The sequence below is a fragment of the Oncorhynchus masou genome, chromosome 33, assembly GCF_036934945.1.
Source record: "Oncorhynchus masou masou isolate Uvic2021 chromosome 33, UVic_Omas_1.1, whole genome shotgun sequence".
Classification (NCBI taxonomy): domain Eukaryota; kingdom Metazoa; phylum Chordata; class Actinopteri; order Salmoniformes; family Salmonidae; genus Oncorhynchus; species Oncorhynchus masou.
Window position 1 is genome coordinate 19,339,725 of NC_088244.1, and position 25,429 is coordinate 19,365,153.

Sequence of the window (25,429 nt, forward strand, 5' to 3'; positions counted from 1 at the left end):
GTACCTTCTGTCTGCCAAAACCTACTACTGTGTACCTTAGCACCTTCTGTCTACTAAAACCTACTATTGTGTACCTTCTGTCTACCAAAACCTACTATCGTGTACCTTAGTACCTTCTGTCTGCCAAAACCTACTACTGTGTACCTTAGTACATTCTGTCTAACAAAACCTACTACTGTGTACCTAAGTACCTTCTGTCTACTAAAACCTACTACTGTGTACCTTAGTACCTTCTGTCTACTAAAACCTACTATTGTGTACCATAGTACCTTCTGTCTACTAAAACCTACTACTGTGTACCTTAGTACCTTCTGTCTACTAAAACCTACTACTGTGTACCTTAGTACCTTCTGTCTACAAAAACCTACTACTGTGTACCTTAGTACCTTCTGTCTACCAAAACCTACTATTGTGTACCTTAGTACCTTCTGTCTACTAAAACCTACTACTGTGTACCTTAGTACCTTCTGTCTACAAAAACCTACTACTGTGTACCGTAGTACCTTCTGTCTACCAAAACCTACTATTGTGTACCTTAGTACCTTCTGTCTACAAAAACCTACTATTGTGTACCTTAGTACCTTCTGTCTACCAAAACCTACTACTGTGTACCTTAGTACCTTTTGTCTACTAAAACCTACTATTGTGTACCTTAGTACCTTCTGTCTACAAAAACCTACTATTGTGTACCTTAGTACCTTCTGTCTACCAAAACCTACTACTGTGTACCTTAGTACCTTCTGTCTACTAAAACCTACTATTGTGTACCTTCTGTCTACTAAAACCTACTATTGTGTACCTTAGTGCCTTCTGTCTACTAAAACCTACTATTGTGTACCTTAGTACCTTCTGTCTACTAAAACCTACTATTGTCTATCTTAGTACCTTTTGTCTACTAAAACCTACCATTGTGTACCTTAGTACCTTTTGTCTACTAAAACCTACTATTGTGTACCTTAGTACCTTATGTCTTCTAAAACCTACTATTGTGTACCTTCAGTCTACTAAAACCTACTATTGTGTACCTTAGTACCTTCTGTCTACTAAAACCTACTATTGTGTACCTTAGTACCTTCTGTCTACTAACACCTACTATTGTTTACCTTAGTACCTTCTGTCTACTAAAACCTACTATTGTGTACCTTAGTACCTTCTGTCTACTAAAACCTACTATTGTGTACCTTAGTACCTTCTGTCTACTAACACCTACTATTGTGTACCTTAGCACCTTCTGTCTACTAACACCTACTATTGTGTACCTTAGCACCTTCTGTCTACTAAAACCTACTATTGTTTACCTTAGCACCTTCTGTCTACTAACACCTACTATTGTTTACCTTAGCACCTTCTGTCTACTAAAACCTACTATTGTTTACCTTAGCACCTTCTGTCTACTAAAACCTACTATTGTGTACCTTAGTACCTTCTGTCTACTAACACCTACTATTGTGTACCTTAGTACCTTCTGTCTACTAACACCTACTATTGTGTACCTTAGTACCTTTGTCTACTAACACCTACTATTGTGTACCTTAGTACCTTCTGTCTACTAAAACATACTATTGTGTAACTTAGTACCTTCTGTCTACTAAAACCTACTATTGTGTAACTTAGTACCTTCTGTCTACTAACACCTACTATTGTTTACCTTAGCACCTTCTGTCTACTAACACCTACTATTGTGTAACTTAGTACCTTCTGTCTACTAAAACCTACTATTGTGTAACTTAGTACCTTCTGTCTACTAAAACCTACTACTGTGTACCTTAGTACCTTCTGTCTACTAAAACCTACTATTGTGTAACTTAGTACCTTCTGTCTACTAAAACCTACTACTGTGTACCTTAGCACTTTCTGTCTACTAAAACCTACTACTGTGTACCTTAGCACTTTCTGTCTACTAACACCTACTATTGTGTACCTTAGTACCTTCTGTCTACTAAAACCTACTACTGTGTACCTTAGCACTTTCTGTCTACTAAAACCTACTACTGTGTACCTTAGTACCTTCTGTCTACTAAAACCTACTACTGTGTACCTTAGCACTTTCTGTCTACTAAAACCTACTACTGTGTACCTTAGCACTTTCTGTCTACTAAAACCTACTACTGTGTACCTTAGTACTTTCTGTCTACTAAAACCTACTATTGTGTACCTTAGTACCTTCTGTCTACTAAAACCTACTACTGTGTACCTTAGTACTTTCTGTCTACTAACACCTACTATTGTGTACCTTATACCTTCTGTCTACTAAAACCTACTACTGTGTACCTTAGTACTTTCTGTCTACTAAAACCTACTATTGTGTACCTTCAGTCTACTAAAACCTACTACTGTGTACCTTAGTACTTTCTGTCTACTAAAACCTACTACTGTGTACCTTCAGTCTACTAAAACCTACTACTGTGTACCTTAGCACCTTCTATCTACTAACACCTACTATTGTGTAACTTAGTACCTTCTGTCTACTAAAACCTACTATTGTGTAACTTAGTACCTTCTGTCTACTAAAACCTACTACTGTGTACCTTAGTACCTTCTGTCTACTAAAACCTACTATTGTGTAACTTAGTACCTTCTGTCTACTAAAACCTACTACTGTGTACCTTAGCACTTTCTGTCTACTAAAACCTACTACTGTGTACCTTAGCACTTTCTGTCTACTAACACCTACTATTGTGTACCTTAGTACCTTCTGTTTACTAAAACCTACTACTGTGTACCTTAGCACTTTCTGTCTACTAAAACCTACTACTGTGTACCTTAGTACCTTCTGTCTACTAAAACCTACTACTGTGTACCTTAGCACTTTCTGTCTACTAAAACCTACTACTGTGTACCTTAGCACTTTCTGTCTACTAAAACCTACTACTGTGTACCTTAGTACTTTCTGTCTACTAAAACCTACTATTGTGTACCTTAGTACCTTCTGTCTACTAAAACCTACTACTGTGTACCTTAGTACTTTCTGTCTACTAAAACCTACTATTGTGTACCTTAGTACCTTCTGTCTACTAAAACCTACTACTGTGTACCTTAGCACTTTCTGTCTACTAAAACCTACTACTGTGTACCTTAGCACTTTCTGTCTACTAAAACCTACTACTGTGTACCTTAGTACTTTCTGTCTACTAAAACCTACTACTGTGTACCTTAGTACCTTCTGTCTACTAAAACCTACTACTGTGTACCTTAGCACTTTCTGTCTACTAAAACCTACTACTGTGTACCTTAGCACTTTCTGTCTACTAAAACCTACTACTGTGTACCTTAGTACTTTCTGTCTACTAAAACCTACTATTGTGTACCTTAGTACCTTCTGTCTACTAAAACCTACTACTGTGTACCTTAGTACTTTCTGTCTACTAACACCTACTATTGTGTACCTTATACCTTCTGTCTACTAAAACCTACTACTGTGTACCTTAGTACTTTCTGTCTACTAAAACCTACTATTGTGTACCTTCAGTCTACTAAAACCTACTACTGTGTACCTTAGTACTTTCTGTCTACTAAAACCTACTACTGTGTACCTTAGTACCTTCAGTCTACTAAAACCTACTACTGTGTACCTTAGTACCTTCTGTCTACTAAAAGCTACTATTGTGTACCTTATACCTTCTGTTTACTAAAAGCTACTATTGTGTACCTTATACCTTCTGTCTACTAAAAGCTACTATTGTGTACCTTATACCTTCTGTCTACTAAAAGCTACTATTGTGTACCTTAGTACCTTCTGTCTACTAAAACCTACTATTGTGTACCTTAGTACCTTCTGTCTACTAAAACCTACTACTGTGTACCTTAGTACTTTCTGTCTACTAACACCTACTATTGTGTACCTTATACCTTCTGTCTACTAAAACCTACTACTGTGTACCTTAGTACTTTCTGTCTACTAAAACCTACTATTGTGTACCTTAGTACCTTCTGTCTACTAAAACCTACTACTGTGTACCTTAGTACTTTCTGTCTACTAACACCTACTATTGTGTACCTTATACCTTCTGTCTACTAAAACCTACTACTGTGTACCTTAGTACTTTCTGTCTACTAAAACCTACTATTGTGTACCTTCAGTCTACTAAAACCTACTACTGTGTACCTTAGTACTTTCTGTCTACTAAAACCTACTACTGTGTACCTTAGTACCTTCAGTCTACTAAAACCTACTACTGTGTACCTTAGTACCTTCTGTCTACTAAAAGCTACTATTGTGTACCTTATACCTTCTGTCTACTAAAAGCTACTATTGTGTACCTTATACCTTCTGTCTACTAAAAGCTACTATTGTGTACCTTATACCTTCTGTCTACTAAAAGCTACTATTGTGTACCTTATACCTTCAGTCTACTAAAACCTACTACTGTGTACCTTAGTACCTTCAGTCTACTAAAACCTACTACTGTGTACCTTAGTACCTTCTGTCTACTAAAAGCTACTATTGTGTACCTTATACCTTCTGTCTACTAAAACCTACTACTGTGTACCTTAGTACCTTCTGTCTACTAAAAGCTACTATTGTGTACCTTATACCTTCTGTCTACTAAAACCTACTATTGTGTACCTTAGTACCTTCTGTCTACTAAAACCTACTATTGTGTACCTTATACCTTCTGTCTACTAAAACCTACTATTGTGTACAGTATCTTAGCACCGCTTCCCTTCCTCCTTTTTTCTACACTTTACATGTCTCGTTTTTATTTTTTGTTAAGTATAGAATGAGAGTGTGTGCTTGTATGATTTAACTGCAGGTGCTGTTCTGATCATTAGTCTTGCCGTGTGTGTGTAGCGCTGAGGGCTGCTGAGAGCAGGCATGTCCAGACATGTCTTAGGAATGTAAGAGCCAGGGTCTTACTGTAAACTGATACCACAGCTGGAGTAAAGCGTACGCACACATGCACAAACACATTGGGAGCCTACATTATATAAAAGTGTCTGACAAAGACTTGCACATTTATTCAGTCTCACTCCCTAACTCTGTTCACTCTAACCCCCTCACTCTGTTCACTCTAACCCCCTCACTCTAACCCCCTCACTCTAACCCCCTCACCCTGTTCACTCTAACCCCCTCACTCTAACCCCCTCACTCTAACCCCCTCACTCGGTTCACTCTAACCCCCTCACTCGGTTCACTCTAACCCCCTCACTCGGTTCACCCTAACCCCCTCACTCTAACCCCCTCACTCTAACCCCCTCACTCTGTTCACTCTAACCCCCTCACTCGGTTCTCTCTAACCCCCTCACTCGGTTCACTCTAACCCCCTCACTCGGTTCACTCTAACCCCCTCACTCGGTTCACTCTAACCCCCTCACTCGGTTCACCCTAACCCCCTCACTCGGTTCACCCTAACCCCCTCACTCTAACCCCCTCACTCGGTTCACTCTAACCCCCTCACTCGGTTCACTCTAACCCCCTCACTCGGTTCACCCTAACCCCCTCACTCGGTTCACCCTAACCCCCTCACTCTAACCCCCTCACTCGGTTCACTCTAACCCCCTCACTCGGTTCACTCTAACCCCCTCACTCGGTTCACCCTAACCCCCTCACTCAAACCCCCTCACTCAAACCCCCTCACTCAAACCCCCTCACTCAAACCCCCTCACTCAAACCCCCTCACTCAAACTCCCTCACTCAAACTCCCTCACTCAAACTCCCTCACTCAAACTCCCTCACTCAAACTCCCTCACTCAAACTCCCTCACTCTGCAGCCACACACACCAAATTGAGGCAATCCACTGAAAGTCTCAGAAATCCAAAAATCTACCTTTAACTCGACAGAGTATGTCAAAAGTGCAATTTCCATGAGAAAGACTCAAATTAAGTCCCTGTAGAGAAGCTAAAATGAAAGACCCCTCCATCCCTCTCTCCCTCTAGGATGTGTTCCTGTGAAGATGGAGGACAGATGAGGGGATGGAGGGAAGAAACGGGGGGAGTGTGGGAAACGTGGGTCAGTCATGGCCATCTGCCTCTTAAAGTTTCTCAAAGAGGTCTCCACCCCTTCTCCTCCTGCCCCACCATCATTCTATAGGGCCAAATTAGCAGGCTCCAGACAGTATAGTGACTGAACACCACCACCAATATCCAGGCTGTACACAGCCCTGAACACCACCACCAATACCCAGGCTGTACACAGCCCTGAACACCACCACCACCAATACCCAGGCTGAACACAGCCCTGAACAACACCACCACCACCAATACCCAGGCTGAACACAGCCCTGAACACCACCATCAATAACCAGGCTGAACACAGCCCTGAACACCACCATCAATACCCAGGCTGAACACCACCACCAATACCCAGGCTGAACACCACCACCAATACCCAGGCTGAACACAGCCACGAACATACTGAGGCCGCATCCGAAATCGCTCCCTATTGCCTATAGTGCACTATATAGGGAATAACAAAAACTTTACAATAATTCTATCTAAATCAAATCAAATTGTATTTGTCACATACACATGGTTAGCAGATGTTAATGCGAGTGTAGCGAAATGCTTGTGCTTCTAGTTCCGACAATGCAGTAATAACCAACGAGTAATCTAACCTAACAATTCCACAACTACTACCTTATACACACAAGTGTAAAGGGATAAAGAATATGTACATAAAGATATATGAATGAGTGATGGTACAGAACGGCATAGGCAAGATGCAGTAGATGGTATCGAGTACAGTATATACATATGAGATGAGTAATGTAGGGTATGTAAACATAAAATGGCATAGTTTAAAGTGGCTAGTGATACATGTATTATATAAAGATGGCAAGATGCAGTAGATGATATAGAGTACAGTATATACATATACATATGAGATGAGTAATGTAGGGTATGTAAACATTACATTAAGTAGCATTGTTTACATCAATTTCCATCAATTTCCATTATTAAAGTGGCTGGAGTTGAGTTAGTATGTTGGCAGCAGCCCCGTCGCAGGCTAATAGCAATCACCATACAAGGTTAAGACTGAGGGGGAGGCTAAGGCCCAGAGCAGAGCTCTGTTATGTTTGGTTTAGTTATGTTAGGTTATCAGCATCTTCAGTCTCTTACAACAGCATAGGAGGACAAGGATGGAGACCAGGGAAATAAACATTTAACATGCCCCTCTCTGGTGCTGCCCTTTCCCTCTGTATCCTACAGTATCTAACACCCTCGTTCTGCTACTAATAGCCACTACCTCTTAACGGCCACTAGATTCACAAAACCCCTGATTGTTCAGTGCCAGCAGAGAGGTAGAGGTGAAGTGAGAGGGTCCACATCAAAATACTAATAAGCAGACCGATAAGTAGACCGCCTGCCTTCCTGCTGTTGCCAACTCCCATTGTTAGGATGGAGACAAGACCTTCTCGTCATTACATACAGTATCTCTGGTGCTAGTTATTCTAAGCACAATGTCAGTTATTTTCTAAATGGCTGCCTCTGAGGTGCACAGTGAGAGCTGAATTGCTCTCATTTCTTCAGAGGGGTGGTTTAACACCTGTATCAGACCATCTGGCCCTGCATTGCACCAAATCATTATGTCGACAGAAACTAATATTTACAGAGGAAGACAGTTTTCTCCACCATGCTAATCGATTAGCTACTGCAGTTATATAGAGTTTCTCAGTAACACCAGCTAATGGACTGGAAGTGAAGTTATAGCATTACCCTACTTTAAAGATGAGGGGTGCTGACTACACACTCTCTGTGGATGGCGCAGCCCTCCTCTCCTCTCTCCTCTCCTCTACTTTCAGCACAGCGTGACATGAGCTTTGCTGTAAGCTGGGGAGTCTTAAAGACACAGAGAGAGAGACTGCCCCAGAGTCGCCATCTGGTCCAGGGAGGTTTGCAGGAGAAGAGAGGAGATCAGAGCAAAAAAAGTACCAAAAGAATGTGCAGTACATGAATATACTGTACACATGTGTAGCGATACTCATTGTCACACCCATCCACCCAAAAACATAGAACCCACACCCACACCCACACCCACACACACACACACACACACACACACACACACACACACACCTCTTCAGGAGGAAGACTACTGTATGGTGAGACTACGTTGAGTCTATGTTGAGACTGTAGTGCAGTACAGTGTATCTGAGGTAGTAATCCAGTCTAGACTGAGGTAGGGATTATAAGGGAAACCCTTAGGCCTGCTTCTTATGGGAATCAACAGACTTAGCCAGCAAGGGGTTTTAACGTAGCCCCTTCATCTGATACACTTGGTCAAAAACACTGCTTCTCCATCATAGCATTATTATCATACAGATTAGAGATGTGTCCATTTTATGGCCATCCTCCACTGGCCCAGATTCACAGAGAAAAACAACACTCCTATTAAACCTGTGTGATATTAAAAGCATGTTATGGACACGTGGTTACCATATGGTAAATATGGCGTGTGCTGTTAAACAGAGATTGACCTTGTTGTGAGTGTGGTGTTAGGATGGTGTCTCTGTGGTGTTACTGGTAGGTTAACATTAAAAGTGGCCAGATGGCCAAATCGGGACTTATAGGTGTTTTGGACAATTAAACTTTCCATTTAATCTCATGGCAACAGCTTTTTAAAACATGAACATGCTAAATACATGACATGTAAACTATTGTTCAAAAGTTTGGGGTCACTGAGAGTTTTCCTTGTTTTTGAAAGAAAAGCACATTTTTTGCCCATTGAAATAACATCAAAATTATCAGAAATACAGTGTAGACATTGTTAATGTTGTAAATGACTATTGTAGCTGGAAATGACACATTTTTAATGGAATATCTACATAGGCGTACAGAGGCCCATTATCAACAACCATCACTCCTGTGTTCCAATGGCACGTTGGGTTAGCTAATCCAAGTTTATCATTTTAAAAGTCTAATTGATTATTAGAACAACTTTTTTGCAATTATGCTAGCAGAGCTGAAAACTTTTGTTCTGATTAAAGAAGCAATAAAACTGTCCTTCTTTAGACAAAAGTTGAGTATCTGGAGCATCAGCATTTGTGGGTTCGATTACAGGCTCAAAATGTCCAGAAACAAATGACTTTCTTCTGAAACTCGTCAGACTATTCTTGTTAGAGCCAGTTTGCGCTGTAATACACAGCGTTGTGCGAGCTGTTCAATTTCTTGGCAATTTCTTGCATGGAATATTTCTCAGAACAAGAATAGACTGACGAGTTTCAGAAGAATGTTCTTTGTTTCTGGACATTTTGAGTCTTGTCGTGTGGCAAACATAAAGAATACAAAGTCTGATCTGATGTGCACAGATGAATCTGTTACCGTTGTATATAGAGAGAGCATATGTAAATATCTGTCCTTGGAGCATCGTTGACTACTCTCTTACTGTGTGGCCAAGGAGCGAGATAACCTGTTTTTAACGTACGTTTTAAACTAGGAGTGTGATAGTGTGTTCCTAATGTGTTTTAAACAGGAAGTGTGATAGTGTGTTCCTAATGTGTTTTAAACTAGGAGTGTGATAGTGTGTTCCTAATGTGTTTTAAACTAGGAGTGTGATAGTGTGTTCCTAATGTGTTTAAAACTAGGAGTGTGATAGTGTGTTCCTAATGTGTTTTAAACTAGGAGTGTGATAGTGTGCTCCTAATGTGTTTTAAACTAGGAGTGTGATAGTGTGTTCCTAATGTGTTTTAAACAGGAAGTGTGATAGTGTGTTCCTAATGTGTTTTAAACTAGGAGTGTGATAGTGTGCTCCTAATGTGTTTTAAACTAGGAGTGTGATAGTGTGTTCCTAATGTGTTTTAAACAGGAAGTGTGATAGTGTGTTCCTAATGTGTTTTAAACAGGAAGTGTAATAGTGTGTTCCTAATGTGTTTTAAACTAGGAGTGTGATAGTGTGCTCCTAATGTGTTTTAAACAGGAAGTGTGATAGTGTGTTCCTAATGTGTTTTAAACAGGAAGTGTGATAGTGTGTTCCTAATGTGTTTTAAACAGGAAGTGTGATAGTGTGTTCCTAATGTGTTTTAAACAGGAAGTGTGATAGTGTGTTCCTAATGTGTTTTAAACAGGAAGTGTGATAGTGTGTTCCTAATGTGTTTTAAACTAGGAGTGTGATAGTGTGCTCGTAATGTGTTTTTATCTAGGAGTGTGATAGTGTGTTCCTAATGTGTTTTAAACTAGGAGTGTGATAGTGTGCTCCTAATGTGTTTTAAACAGGAAGTGTGATAGTGTGTTCCTAATGTGTTTTAAACAGGAAGTGTGATAGTGTGTTCCTAATGTGTTTTAAACAGGAAGTGTGATAGTGTGTTCCTAATGTGTTTTAAACAGGAAGTGTGATAGTGTGTTCCTAATGTGTTTTAAACAGGAAGTGTAATAGTGTGTTCCTAATGTGTTTTAAACTAGGAGTGTGATAGTGTGCTCCTAATGTGTTTTAAACAGGAAGTGTGATAGTGTGTTCCTAATGTGTTTTAAACAGGAAGTGTGATAGTGTGTTCCTAATGTGTTTTAAACAGGAAGTGTGATAGTGTGTTCCTAATGTGTTTTAAACAGGAAGTGTGATAGTGTGTTCCTAATGTGTTTTAAACAGGAAGTGTGATAGTGTGTTCCTAATGTGTTTTAAACTAGGAGTGTGATAGTGTGCTCGTAATGTGTTTTTATCTAGGAGTGTGATAGTGTGTTCCTAATGTGTTTTAAACTAGGAGTGTGATAGTGTGCTCCTAATGTGTTTTAAACAGGAAGTGTGATAGTGTGTTCCTAATGTGTTTTAAACAGGAAGTGTGATAGTGTGTTCCTAATGTGTTTTAAACAGGAAGTGTGATAGTGTGTTCCTAATGTGTTTTAAACAGGAAGTGTGATAGTGTGTTCCTAATGTGTTTTAAACTAGGAGTGTGATAGTGTGCTCGTAATGTGTTTTTATCTAGGAGTGTGATAGTGTGTTCCTAATGTGTTTTAAACTAGGAGTGTGATAGTGTGCTCCTAATGTGTTTTAAACAGGAAGTGTGATAGTGTGCTCCTAATGTGTTTTAAACAGGAAGTGTGATAGTGTGTTCCTAATGTGTTTTAAACAGGAAGTGTGATAGTGTGTTCCTAATGTGTTTTAAACAAGGAGTGTGATAGTGTGTTCCTAATGTGTTTTAAACAGGAAGTGTGATAGTGTGTTCCTAATGTGTTTTAAACTAGGAAGTGTGATAGTGTGCTCCTAATGTGTTTTAAACAGGAAGTGTGATAGTGTGTTCCTAATGTGTTTTAAACAGGAAGTGTGATAGTGTGTTCCTAATGTGTTTTAAACAGGAAGTGTGATAGTGTGTTCCTAATGTGTTTTAAACAAGGAGTGTGATAGTGTGTTCCTAATGTGTTTTAAACAGGAAGTGTGATAGTGTGTTCCTAATGTGTTTTAAACTAGGAAGTGTGATAGTGTGCTCCTAATGTGTTTTAAACAGGAAGTGTGATAGTGTGTTCCTAATGTGTTTTAAACAAGGAGTGTGATAGTGTGTTCCTAATGTGTTTTAAACAAGGAGTGTGATAGTGTGTTCCTAATGTGTTTTAAACAGGAAGTGTGATAGTGTGTTCCTAATGTGTTTTAAACAAGGAGTGTGATAGTGTGTTCCTAATGTGTTTTAAACAGGAAGTGTGATAGCGTATTCCTCTTACCGTGTGGCAAACATGGCCCTGAGTGAGGAGAAGGTGGCGGCGTCCTCCTTCAGGGCCTTGAGTTCGTTCCTCAGCTTCATCATGGTTTCCGTCACCATGGCCTTCTCATTCTCATACTTACTCTTCAGGTTGGCCAGCGCCACCTCAGCAGTCTGCAGGGGGGACACGACACAACAACGGGTCAGACCAACTGCAATCGGTCATTTTGAGTGTTGTTCCTGCAGATTTATGTCATTATAGTCTGTTTTAGTGCTGTGACCTCTGAAGGTTTACTTGCACAGCAGTTCATTGGGGAGCTGGCTGGATTTAAAGACTACATGTGTGTCTTTTTAAGACAGGCTTTCATCTGAGAGTCTTTCCACGCATTCAGGAGCTGAGGAACACACACCGTCTTCAAAGAGTTGACACCAACTCCAGACTTCTTCTTTTTAGAAGAAACATCAATGTGTTGAAAATCCCAAATTATTTGCATAGTCAACTTACACACAGCTCTGACACACACACTTATCGCCCACCAGACATGCCACCAGGGGTCTTTTCACAGTCCCCAAATCCAGATCAAATTCAAGAAAAGTACAGTATTATATAGAGCCCTTATTGCATGGAACTTCCTTCCATCTCATATTGCTGAAATAAACAGCAAACCTGGTTTCAAAAAAAGCAACACCTCGCCTCTCCCCTATTTGACCTAGATAGTTTGTGTATACACTGATATGAAGGCTACGTGTGCCTTTTTTTAAATGTATGTCATTCTGTCCTTGAGCTGTTCTTGTCTAATGATGTTCTGTATTATGTCATTCTGTATTATGTTTCATGTTTTGTGTGGACCCCAGGAAGAATAGCTGATGCTTTTGCAACAGATAATGGGGCATCCTAATAAAATACCAAATACCAGCATCTGGACACACACAGACTGGGGCTCTGGGCTGGCAGGGTGTGTCTACTTTAGAGAGCATTCATCTTTTCACATGGACACAAACCCACAGCCACCAGCTGTCATGGTGTTTTGTTATGACTTTTAGCTGCAGTGCATTTGCTGTGACAGCTGAACATACTTCAGACAGCTACCTCCCTGCCTCAGTCTCCTGACTTTGATTATTAGAGGGGAGAGAGATACAAACAGAGAGATTCAGTATCTGACCTGTTTGTTGGCTTTGAGCACAGTCCTCAGGGTGGCGATCTGCTCCCTCTTGGTGCTGAGGAGGGACTTGAGTTTGAGGATTTCCCCCATGCAGGCCTCCTTGTCCTTATCAGCCACTGTGCCTAGCTCCAGAGAGGCCATCCTCTGGCGGGACAGCTCTGTGGTGCGGTCCACCGCCAGCTGGAGGTGCTTGATCTGGTCCCGGATGATGGCCACCAGGTTGTACACGTTCATTGGTTCCCGGGGCGAGGGGGGAGAGGAGACAGGGGACAGGGTGCTGTCGGCAGCTTCGGGGACGGGGAACAGGCCCTTAGTGAGCAGTATGGGGGAGCGGCGGCCGCGACCCTCGGGGCTGGTGCGCCCGCCCTTGCCCTGCTTATAGAAGTCGAGCATGACGCGGTTGGGAGTCTGGTTGTTGCACATGCACACGTGGTTGTAGAGTGTGGCCAGCTCCTCGCTGAAGGTGACCAGCTCGTCCTGCGCTACGCTCAGGCTGCCCTGGGACTCGCCCGCCACGTCACTCACCTTTACAGATAGAAAGAGAGATACTTTATCAATTAATAAACCAGTCGTTTGTGAGAAATAAGTATGAAGTATGAAAAAAAATCTATACACAATTCATACACAGAGAAAAGTTTTTAAAAAATCAACTACACCAATATAACACAAACAGAAAAATATGTTTCTCACCTTGCGCAGCGCCTTCTCCAGCCTGACCTTCTCCTCTCTCTCCACGTGGCTGGTCTTCTCCAGAGAGGCCAGCTTCTCTCCAAGGGCTGTGACATGAGTCTCCAGACGGCCTCGCTCCTCCTCATAGTGTGACTGACAGGAGTGGTACTCTGCCTTCAGGGTTTTCAGCTCCTCCTTTAGCTCACCTGCCTCCGACACCGCAACCTGAGCCCATCAGAGGCAGAGTTTCAGGAATAGCTTCTACATCTGTGTGTGTGTGTGTGTGTGTGTGTGTGTGTGTGTGTGTGTGTTAATTTAGGCTTAGGGGGTAGGTTTAGGGTTAGAATTGGGGTTAGGTTTAGGGAAAATAGGATTTTGAATGGGAATCAATTGTTTGGTCCCCACAAGGATAGTAAAACAAATGTTTGTGTGTGCTTACAGTATATGTGTTTGTATGCATGTTCAATGACCTTGTACTTGCACTCCAGGATCTCGGGTCCGTTGATGTCCACCTCATAGTAGTCCCCGTCCTCGTTGCTGTCGCGCTCCTTCTCATTGTCCAGGGCTGACTGGCGCTCCTTGCTGGCCTGTAGCCTCCGGATGGCGTTGAGGTTCTCGGTGAGACGGCTGACCTTGTCCTGGTGCTCCTCCAGGGCCCCGTGGGCCTGCTCCAACTGCTTCTGGGAGTCCTGCAGCGTGGACACCAGAGACACCTTCTCACGCTCCATCTAGAGACAGAACATAAGACAGATTTATTAAGTTGGTACGGTAAGTGTCTGGACAGAAAAGTGACTGAAACAATTGATAAACATTAGACTACCTAATGCAAATTAATGTCCTGAAGGATGATGGTGGCGGCTTTTCAATATAACAGATAACATCTCTGGTGGTTTGAAGGACTCACTAAGAACACTACAGTATGAAACCAAAGACAGTGCGTCTCTGTGCCAATTCAGAGCCTGTGTGACCTTGGAGAAGTCTGGAATGGATTCAACTGTGTTGGCAGAGGGACCAGAGCTGGGTCCATTTACACACACAAGCACTCACACAGAGTAGTGCAGGCCTCAGAGGCACCCAGCTATTTTCAGGGGCTGATGGTGTGTCAATAATAGATGAGTATCACTGTTAATCTTACTCTGTTATTCAGCTGGGATGAATATGTCTTGATGACAGGACTCAAAAGGAGGAAATGGTTTAATAAATATCTATCTAGAATATTTAGACGTGAATAGTCAGGAAAGGAACTTTTAGCTCTCAGCATACTGTATTTTTAAGTAAAGTATATACAAACTTAATTATGTGATGATACTTAGACTAAGGATACAGCTTTCCATACCCCGCCCCCCCTTACCATACCCTGCCCTCAATCTGTCCCCCTCCCTAATTCTTGTTGATGACCTTGACAAGCATCTTGGTAATGCCAAGCTTGAGGAGTGTCTTAATCAAATGATTTCCTCAGAGTAGACGTTTGGCATATTAAAGATGCCTGCTGCTTACAGCTAGGACTCATCTTCCATCCTCTAATGCAGATGGATGTGACCTAAATATGTAAAAGGCATATGGGCCACTGGGCCTACTGTGTAAAAGGGCAACTGGTTCGCATGAGTGAGAATCATACTCCCACGGTAGCCATTTTGGATCTGATTGCACAGTGGCAGTATTGATTCTGCTGTAACTGAAGAGTAGGGTGACCTGCTGCGAGCGGATGTCTGGGATTGATTAATCGGTCTGTGATTGATAGGGCGAGGAGAGAGAGAATGGCATCAGAGTAGTTGAATTATTGAGTAGAGGTTTGGGTTTCCCTGTTGCAATTCCGGCCAGAAGAGGGGACCCACAGGGCTGGTTGACACTATGTTGGCTTAATGCTGAACACTAAGGCCTGCTGCTGCCTCAGAAATTCAGTATCAAAGGACCGGATCGGGTTAAATGTCATGGTACTCATACCAAGGAAATGCTATGGTAACCTAGAGGCAACCTGGTGACAACCTCATTGTGATGTGTTGGGGGGGGACTTGAGTCTTTTCACCCACAGGTATCCAACCAGTACACACTGGTAACTATGGAGACAGCTGTGGTGTTCTGATGTTCTGACAGATGGCAAGGGGGGGGGAGCCACCTGACACTCTTGTCTGACCGAGTTGACCGGCCGACTTGACATTCCAACATGAGGCTTGGCTTCTAGGGTAGTCGAGGAAATCGTTCTGATTCCAATGAATGGTACTGTATGTAGGCTCTAAGAGCTGATGAGGCTATACAGAGATCTACAGTACATGACAGCCTGAGATAGAAAAGCCCTCATCAGTATTTGCCAGTGGTGGGCCGTCAGGGCCAGCAAGGCCTTCTCTGCTGGCCTAAACATCATCAGAATATAATTTTTTAAAAATATATTTTCCCACAAATATGTATTAAATTATTCCCCAGAGTAAGAGTTACAATCCTCATTTCATAAGGTTCCTCTTGGTTGCACTGCTTCCAGCCCCAGGTTGAGATTTGGAGGGCTGGTCTTTATGTTAGATATTTTATCCAATCATATTCAGCCATCATGTGTTGCCAGGGGTCTAAAATCTGCCCTAAGGCCTTCAGAATCAACAGTGTGTGCATGCACGTCTTTTGATTGGATTACCAATATTGAGAGGCAGGTCCTATATGGGCAGGTCTCAGAACTAGGAAACTGAAATTGATCAGCAAATTAATTTGCGTACTCCTAAGCTGTTTTTTCAACCCACAATGGCGGAAGGAGAAGATATCGATTTGGTCGAGGATATAATTATAACGCCATTCTCAAGACAAACTTTTCAAGAAAAGTTAGACATTGTCAGGAGAGGTAGACGTCGACGCTACAAAGCCTGTCACAGGCAGGAAAGGGGTTCGTTCGCCACTTTCAATTATGGGCGCTATCAATGACTCACAGGCTCCGAGAAGCACTGCAAACTGTACTGCTGGGAATGCCTATTATTTGCAAGTGATCGATTTGGTGTTTGGAGCCACACTGGCTTTGCAAACCTGAGTTGTCTAACCAAGGCAGCAACGAGGCACCAAAGTACGGCTGGGCACTTACAAGCAATGGTGCTTTTGAAAACTTTTGGGGACACCCGAGTGGATCTACAGCTCAACGAACAAGCGCGCAGGGCAACGAAGCTGCACAATGAAAAGGTATTGTACTCTTCCCCTGCAATTCTCTGAATAAAAATTTAAATTTCAGGGTGACGCAACGCCTGGTTATACTGCGTTTCTGTCTAAATGTATAGTGTCTAGAGCCATGGCATCATAATGATGGTAATAAGAGGTGGGTTAATTTGGGTGGGACTGTGTAGGACTTCACTGAAGGCCCAGGCCCCAGAACCACGGCACGCTACTGGTATTTGCTATGTGTACACTTAAAGTATTGGAGTTCTATGGTGTTTTATTGCTTTTGACTCTATGCTGTAATTGACTTTGATCTCCCTTTGGCTTCTCTGGACCAATGACACTTAATAAATCAGCAAGTGATAGATTGAGCCTTCTCAAGAGCTCTACTATTGAATAAATATCCTTCTGGACCCTTGCGGGGGAAGATTGATGTACAGTGTTCGGGTGGGCCTACGCTTCAGCAAACAGGAAAGGAGGGGTGCTCAACAACAATGACAAAAAACACACTAATCCATTGTCGTGGATGAGAACAGGTGACAAACATCTTCCTCAGAGTGACCAGACCATTGCACTTAGCTTCTATTTTACCACTAGGCTATAAATAGGAGCTAAGTGCATTGGTCAGGTCACTCTGATGTACATCGTTATTGGATCTCAGAAGAAAATATTGACAGGATCGCCACAACTTATTTACATGTATGTTAGTGTGTGTAGACTGGGCCTTCAAATACACTGGGAAAGTGTATATTAAGTGAGTCTACACACAGTGTGCAGTCAATAGTCCATTCTTCTATTCCCCACTCCCAACAAACATTTTAATTACGAGTGTAACTGAGGATCCTGGGCACGACAACGTTCCTGTAGGCTTTGAAGATATCAAAGTTTGTTTTGAACATTTTAATATCAATGAGTACTTCAAACCTTGACGTCATTCATATCATACACCGTGTAACAGATTCACTGAATGCAACATTATGGTTATAGCTGCAGCAGCTGGATATTCCTGACTCTTATCCCTCTCATGCACAGTCATACACAGACATACTCAAATTAACTGTCTACGTACCTGCAGCAGCTGCTGTTTGAGTTTCTGGATCTCAGAGATGTTGAGTTCACTCAGCAGGTCGTCTACCAGGCTGGGAACGGGGCGAAACAGGTCACCCTTCTTGGGCGTGGACGCACGGTTGTCCTCAGTGATGGCGTTGGCAAGCTTGCTGAAGCCATTCTCGTAACCATGGAGAGCCTCGTCGTTGTTGGGTTCCGTGGCTGCGTCATCGCTGAACTTGAGCCCATCCAGAGAGATGCTGAGGGGGCTGGGAAGAGGGAGAGGACCAGAACATGATAACATGAATTTCACAGTTATTCTCCTAATGCTGTTTATTATATTGTACAGGGTTTTGATGGATGAGGTGTTACAGATGGAATTGGTGCCTTTGATTGTGTATGTACCTGTGGTACATAGAGTCGCCTATGCTCATGTAGTGGGAGAGCTCTTTCCTTAGGGCGGCCTTCTGCTCGCACTCAGTCTTGATGGTCTCCAGGGCTTCCCCTAGCTGTCGCTCGGCGATCTCCTTCAGGCGGATTGCGTCCTCCAATTGGCTGTTCAGGAACTGGGTGTCTTCCTCCAGACGACGAATCTCGTGCTTCAGACCCTCAAACTCCACCTGTAGGGGCGGGACAGACAGGTAGGTGTTAATGAAAGCATAATGGTGGGCTTAAATAGGGGCTGGAAATAGGACACCATACTGGTTTAATCAACTCGTTTTGTCACCATAAAAAGGGGGCTTTTAAAAGTGCAAAATTGCCTTTTCATTTAAATAGGATTTGGTACTGTAATCTTACATTTGCCAATTAATACTCTAGCCTACAGCCTTCTGTTTTAAAATCATGCCTTTAAATGTAACAAACATAATCACTGGATATGCGGCATGTGAAGTGTTAGCAGTTCCCACATTCAAAAAATAATTTTGAAAGGAAATCCCCAATGTTTTTTGCCATTGATGTGAATTAAACTCAGAGTATTTGCTTTGCAACACCGCATCTCTCTCTGTCTCTGTGGCATACGGAGAGGGAAAACTGGCTAGAAGTCGGGATTACCAGAAACACTACATTAAATTGTGTCACATTCAGACATGCTTCTTCTCTCTCTAGGTGCAAATAGGCCTATCGCTTTATTAAATCTGAGCGTGGTTTCTATAATCTGTATTAAATCAGTGTATTCCAGGTCGATGTGAGCAGCAGACACTGGAGAGTGCAGACAGACAGAGCTCTATGGTGTGAATACATGGACAACTGTGAGTCACATAGACTGGGGTGTGTGGTAGACAGTAGTGCAAAGCCTAGGTTCAGAGAGCCTGGGTTAACTGGGCCTCGAGCAGATTCAGCTATATGCAGTGAGGGGTTCATAATGAAGTGTGAGTGGAGGCGAAGCCTACAGAAGCAAGAGAGTGCATGTAAAGCAGTGGAGGCTGCTGAGGGGAGGACGGCGCATAATAATGGCTGGAACGGAGCGAATGGAATGGCATCAAACACATGGAAACCATGTGTTTAATGTATTTGATAACATTCCACCTATTCCACGCCAGCCATTACCACAAGCCCATCCTCCCCAATTAAGGTGCCACCAACCTCCTGTGATATAAAGATCAAATCAAATTCTATTTGTTACATGCGACGAATACAAAAGTGAAATGCTTGATGGTTTGATCTCATCTCATTTCCCTTCCCCCATCCCATCTAGCCCCACCCCAACCCTCTGTTGAGCAAAGAGACCCGTTTCTTCAGGATGATTTTCCCTTACCTATTCTCCTTACTATCCCACATCCCTATTTGCCAACCTAGCGACCCCCCCCCCCTCTCCCCGGTGTAGTGGTGTTGCTCTTCACCTGGGTCTGTTTGAGCCCGGAAACCTGTTTCTGAAAGGAGATGTTCTCCTCCTCCAGCTCTGTGTAGTCCTGCAGCAGACGTGCCTCCCGGAACTTATACTCTTTGATGTCATCACGCAAGCGGGTGCGCTGCAGCTCCACCACCTGGATGTTCTGTAGGGGTGAACAACAGGGACAGAGGGAGAAGAGGAGGGATGGAGAGAAATAAATTAGAATAAGGTTGTAACGTAACAAAATGTGGAAAAGGTCAAGGGGTCTGAATAGTTTCCGAAGGCACTGTATGTTAGACTTGAGTACAGTAGCCTACATGTATTGACACATAAAGATGTCGGAGCAGCTCGATGTAGTACAGACGCTAGCATGTGTTATCAATACCTGACAGATTAACATGCTTACTGTAATACAGATACAGCTGAATGCAGCATCTCCCACCTTGCAGTGAGCTTGGCCTCGTCTCCTTTAATCACTTGAATGTAAGAATGTAGCGAGGGAAGAGAGGAGAGAGAGAACTCAGAGATAACTCCCTGTTCCCCTCCTCCGATGACAGACTGACAGGCTCAAAGCCAACAGGATCAGATACTGTAAGCCCTGCAGAGCAGCTAGCCTGTGTCCTCACCGTCTCTCTCTGTCCCCCTGTCTGTCCTCCTTCATACCCCTTCCTTCCCCTCCGTTGGCCTCGAATACCTCCCCTACCACCCCTTAAACCTTCCCCTGTCATCCCCCATCACTACCCATCCCAGCCAGTCGCCCCTTCGCTTACAAATGCATAAGTCTGAAGGTCAGGCTACATAAAAGCTCTGCAGTAAGGAGATACTCAGTAAAGGCGTGTGTGGTGCTTGCTCTGAATGTATGTGTGTGTGACTTTGAGAGCGATCATGTGCAACCTGTTTTCTGCAGTTATGAGTGTATGAATCCATTAATTCTGAGAGTGAGTTCAGCCATGCAGTGGGGTCTCTTTGATTATGCGTGCATGTGCGTAGCGTGACACACAACCTCTAATCCTTTCAGGTGACCGAGTTAAGGTGAAAAAGGAGTATCCGTCAACACACACGTCACTCCAGTCACAAATCAGAGGGGTCACTATCTTTAAGAACAGGTGCTGATTGAGTATGTGGAAAGTTTGAAATGCATTCTACAAAAACATCTCAGTAATTTGACTCATCAGTTTAACCAATTGAATCAACCCATTTGTCTTTATTACTGTCCATTACCCATCTAATAGGACTTAATATGCAATTACTATCTTAGCTTGCGGATACCATTATATCTGTAGAATGTTTCCACCGTTAGCATGTTTTCAGAGCGATGCTAAATCCCAGTTGAAGGAAGTACATGCTCCTCATTATCTCTCTGTAATAATTAATCACTAAGAGCATCACCCGATTGATGTTGATGTTTGGATGAAGCCTCATGAATATTCATGAGGTTGTGTGCATGTATAATGAGCGTGGGCATAGTCTATCCTGCCTGTGTGAAAATCCTGGTATTGGTGCATTGATGAATAATGCATGATCTACCATACAGATCACACCAGTCACGATAATACTGCACTGAAATTACACTTCGGAATCTCCAGCTGGGAAGGCAGGAAGGAATCGATACAATGGCCATACAACTACAAATCATTACCTGCAGTCTTTGGACTTTACAGTACACTTAAATGTCTGTGTATTTCCCTGCTCTGGTGTACATTCCGCTAACAGTCTTTTAGTACTTAAAACACACTTGAATGGTAGGCTATGCTTAAATAGCCAGGTTAAGGCTGCACAGTAAGTGAAGTGTTAGGCTGACTGAAATACACTGACTATAATGAGAAAAGTTGGAATGTAGAAGGGGCTCTTGCCTGCTTATCTGTAAAATGTAAATGACATGACGGCTGTGCTGAAGTCAAGACCTAAAGCCCCATACGAGACATTCTGACTCACTTGGTTGGACCCTATCAACAACACTCAGCAGTGTAATTCCTTCACCTATAGACTACATTTAGCATTGACACCACTGACATTTCTCAGAAAGCTAAAATGAACAGAGCACAGCTGAAGGACTGAGAGTTTCTGCACACAGGGTCAAAATAAGGCCATCTCAATGACACTACTTCTGGACTTAAGAGCATGATCAATGGAGAGAGTTCCAGAGTAGAGGTTTAAAGGAGCAGTTAATTATTTTACAATATGATGTTAGATGGTTCCTCAACCTGATAGTAGTCTATGGGCCAGGAGAAATTGTAATCCATGGTTCGGTTTTCTTTAAACAGCCACTACAAACTTCAGCTAACTTTAGACACCACTAGCTAAAAATCAATGGTAATGATAGGGGCATGTGAACATAACTTTTTTTTAATGTCCATATCACCTTGAAGTAACCTCAAACCAAATATGGAGTTTATTTGAGTAGATTTCAGGTGCTTTTGGTCATGCCCCCATCACTTCCATATATGTTTAGCTAGCGGTGGCTAAGGTTAGCTGAAGATTGTAGTGAACCCAAATTTTGGATTACAATTTCTCCTGGCCCATAGACTACTATCAAGGTGAGGAACCATCTAACATCATGTTGTAAAATAGTGAACTACTTAAGTCCAGGAGCAGGCTAAATCTATGTTAGCGCAATCTACAGTGCAAGTCTGTTTCCCTTTTCTCTACAGTGATTGGTCATGTGCAGGATTGACAAAGATAGCCAGGTGGTCCAGTCTAAGTAATATGGAACGGTCTCTTCCAGTCCAGGGTCAGTTGCCTCAGCTGGAGGGTCAGTGCTGTCTGGCCTTAATGAACACAGACCACCACACAAACTGATTAAGAGGCTCCTCAAACCGATTAGGATGCAAACAAGGGTTTTGACCTTACACCCTGCTGTCCGTAAGAGCCCACTCTGCTCCCGCCATCACTGACCATGCAGAGGTCCTCGGCGACTGCGTGAAGGGGTGTCTGCAATTCTGCCGGACAGAAAAGGTGGGCCGTAGTTACACAGTGGGGGTTATGGTGGCTGAGTGTGTGGCTGCCATAAAACCTGAATAACATTTACTCAGGCGAATGACAGAGCTCTCCCCTGGGGGTTTCTGGTTTTGTTGACATTTGACGTCCCACATTAAGGACCCTGTCAATGTGAGGTGTCTGATTAACATAAAGAGATGTGTGGTTTATGAAGACTCCCTGCCTGCTGTCACTACAGGCACACACCAACTGCCTCACTCAGACACACACACTCAAACCCACCTGACTGGGGAGTGTGTGTGTTTGGACAATACTTAAGAGTATTAATGTTAATGTGTGCAAACTGTGCACAAGTACACAAGCATAGTTGTAGTGATAAATTAAGTCTAATGTGCAGTAAACAGTATGTGTACATATCTCTGTGTCCTCTGATAAGTCCTTGACTGTGGTGTAATCCTCTCTCTATATGGGATGCAGTGGGTGCTGCTGTAAAGGATATGAAAGCACTGGCTCAGTAGATTCTAGAGGGCAGAGCTCCCTCCTCTGAGCTAATTCAGTCATACTGGAACTCTACTGAACACTTTCAAACCTATAGCTCCAATTTCACAACTAAAACCGCCTTCGACAGCATACTGAGTCTTAACCAGCTCATGTCTCAGCAAAGCTCAGAGTTCGTGCCTAAAGTGTTTGAGCTTTTCACAATCACCGCTATTGAAAATAGCTCTATAACTCGGTAAATCACTATGTTAGAGGTTACAGCTCAATACCGCTGTAGATTAGGTGGGTTTTGAAACTGTGGTTAGACTCTGGCTTGGTCTTAATAGTATGGGATATCTAGTGTGTTTTTCCATGGAAATCCCACATTTACTACCTTTTTCCCCATTTCCCTTCCCTGGAAAGAAGGTACAAGATTCCCAGATGGCACGAAGAGAGATTACTGATATGACAGCACTGTCTGGCTCACAATAATGGGATTTCTACTGGATACAAGGTCATGTATTGTGTTCTTCCCCCCCACACTAAGACATTACTCCATTTCACTACCTTTTCAAGCTTTTTTTATTATCTGAAAGCAACCTTTGCTTTTATACTGACAACACCATCAGGTCAGTAGGTACCCAACATAACAACAAGCGGTGGTGTGCTGGACACAGTGACTCATATAGATAGAGGTCTATAGAGCCGGTCTGCATTCCTGATTTCTGCACCTGTAAGCTGTGTAATACTGACTTGAGCTCAGAACCACTTGTTTTTCAAACATGGTCTTGTTTTATCAATTGCTGTGCTGAACAATGGACAGTTCATTACCTCAGTCAAATTACTATGTAGCTTAAATTTGTGTGTATTTATATTTATTTTTGCAATAAAGATGATGATGCTACAATGATACAAACTCACAATAGCCTAATGATATACACATGATTTAAATAGCAGGACAATGTAAAGTCCATTATCCCGCTGAAGAGTATGGATTTGACTGTTTGAGAAGGTTTGAATCCTAAGCAATCTATTGTTGGAAGTACAATAGACCAACATAGATACTGTAGTAGGTCAACGCTGTGTGCTGGAAAACCTTGGTAGAGCCTGGGTGAAGTATGCATTGCGATGCTCATGTGAATTTCAATTATTTTTCGGATTCAGACCAATGCCTGCTTCTCACTTAAAACATGTTTATTTTTTACACGGGAAGGTGATTATGCAACATTATTATACAACAAGATTCAGCATAACACAGCAATACTGTAAAGTAAAAATACACAATGACAAATGTCAAGAGAAATAATGTAGTTATTAGTATTTCATTTATATTAACAGATGATTTTCCAGAGGGAAGAGAAAAACCAGAAGCTTATTTAAGCCAATATGGCATAAGCTGCAAAACCTTTCCCTGGTCTCTTTTAACAAGACAATCACGCAAGCTCCTGGAAAATACACAAATAATCAACATGCAGCCTATCCATGAACTATTTACATATATTACTGACTGTTATATTAGGTGCTCTGTATTCTGCAATAACAGAGGGCTGTGTTACATACTTCTGCCCCTGACATCCTTGTCATCCACCTTGGTGGAAACAACCTAGGATACACCAAGGGGACACAGACGTGCTGATTTCGAGGTGGTCATCCGAATGTTTCCCGGGACACTGGTGGTCTTCTCTGATATCGCACAGCAGAGGAGCTAGATGTTCCAGTGAGACCAGCGCATAGAGAGGGCCCGGGGCTCTGTCAGTCTCCTGGTGTACGTGTATCAGGGAACACAATCCTGCCATTAAGCAGTGGAGTAGAGCGGGGTGGAGTGCATCTGACGGATGAGGGCAATGATGTATTCCTTGAGAGTTGGGAGTTGGTCTCTTCAGTCTCCACCGTTCTCTCCTCCGTAGAAGCAAGACGTGCAAAGTAGTACACACATCACACACCCTGTTCATTGCCACTCAATGATGCACTGTTAAGAGCTATCTGATAATTGAAAATAAGTACACACTGGGCATGTGTGTGTGTGTTGTGACTGGTATGGGCGGGGGAGTCCAAACTATACACGACAGAGAATGGTCAAAACGTATCCTCCGAGAGGCGAACTCAGGGCCTTTAGATCCCAGGACGGTGACGTAAACCTTTATGGGACAAACCCTGTTATAAACAAAGTATCTTGACACTACGTGCTGCTGTGCGGTTTGTTGCTAACCTTCAGGTTACCAATTAAATAAAAAACATTATTTTGATCAATGTATTCATAGGCTACTATTTCATCCTTCAACAAAAATATAGGCCTAGTCCCGACACATCTACGGTTGCTAGCCAAGCCAGCTGGCCGTTCATTCTATTGGTTAGGTTGCCAGAGACCCGACCCGGATGTTAAGTCTTTTTGTTCCGTATCTATGAACGTGACCCAGTCGTTTGTTCTAAATGTTCTCCTCCCTTGCTTTCTAGCTAGCCAACTACGGCTAACACAGTCACGTCAAACTGTGCAGCAAGAATAACAGCAAAGTAGCTGTATTTCATTTATTTGTTTATATCCATAAAAATTATACTTATTCATAATTTTGACTGGCAGGTTCATTCCCAATAGGACAGTGGAGATCGAATTTCA

At 42.6% G+C, this 25,429-nt stretch overlaps 1 protein-coding gene across 1 annotated transcript in view; it reads right to left on the reverse strand.

Moving 5' to 3' along the window:
- LOC135527971 (protein bicaudal D homolog 2-like) overlaps positions 1 to 25,429 on the reverse strand; it is an 89,734-nt gene that overhangs the window by 16,676 nt on the left and 47,629 nt on the right. Inside the window, exons 3-9 of the mRNA XM_064956680.1 lie at positions 19,412 to 19,564; positions 17,976 to 18,190; positions 17,593 to 17,839; positions 13,868 to 14,125; positions 13,419 to 13,622; positions 12,729 to 13,253; positions 11,588 to 11,739 (exon numbers count right to left, since the gene is read on the reverse strand). Of these exons, the coding sequence (XP_064812752.1) occupies positions 11,588 to 11,739; positions 12,729 to 13,253; positions 13,419 to 13,622; positions 13,868 to 14,125; positions 17,593 to 17,839; positions 17,976 to 18,190; positions 19,412 to 19,564 (1,754 nt within the window). The remainder of the gene's footprint in view (positions 1 to 11,587; positions 11,740 to 12,728; positions 13,254 to 13,418; positions 13,623 to 13,867; positions 14,126 to 17,592; positions 17,840 to 17,975; positions 18,191 to 19,411; positions 19,565 to 25,429) is intronic.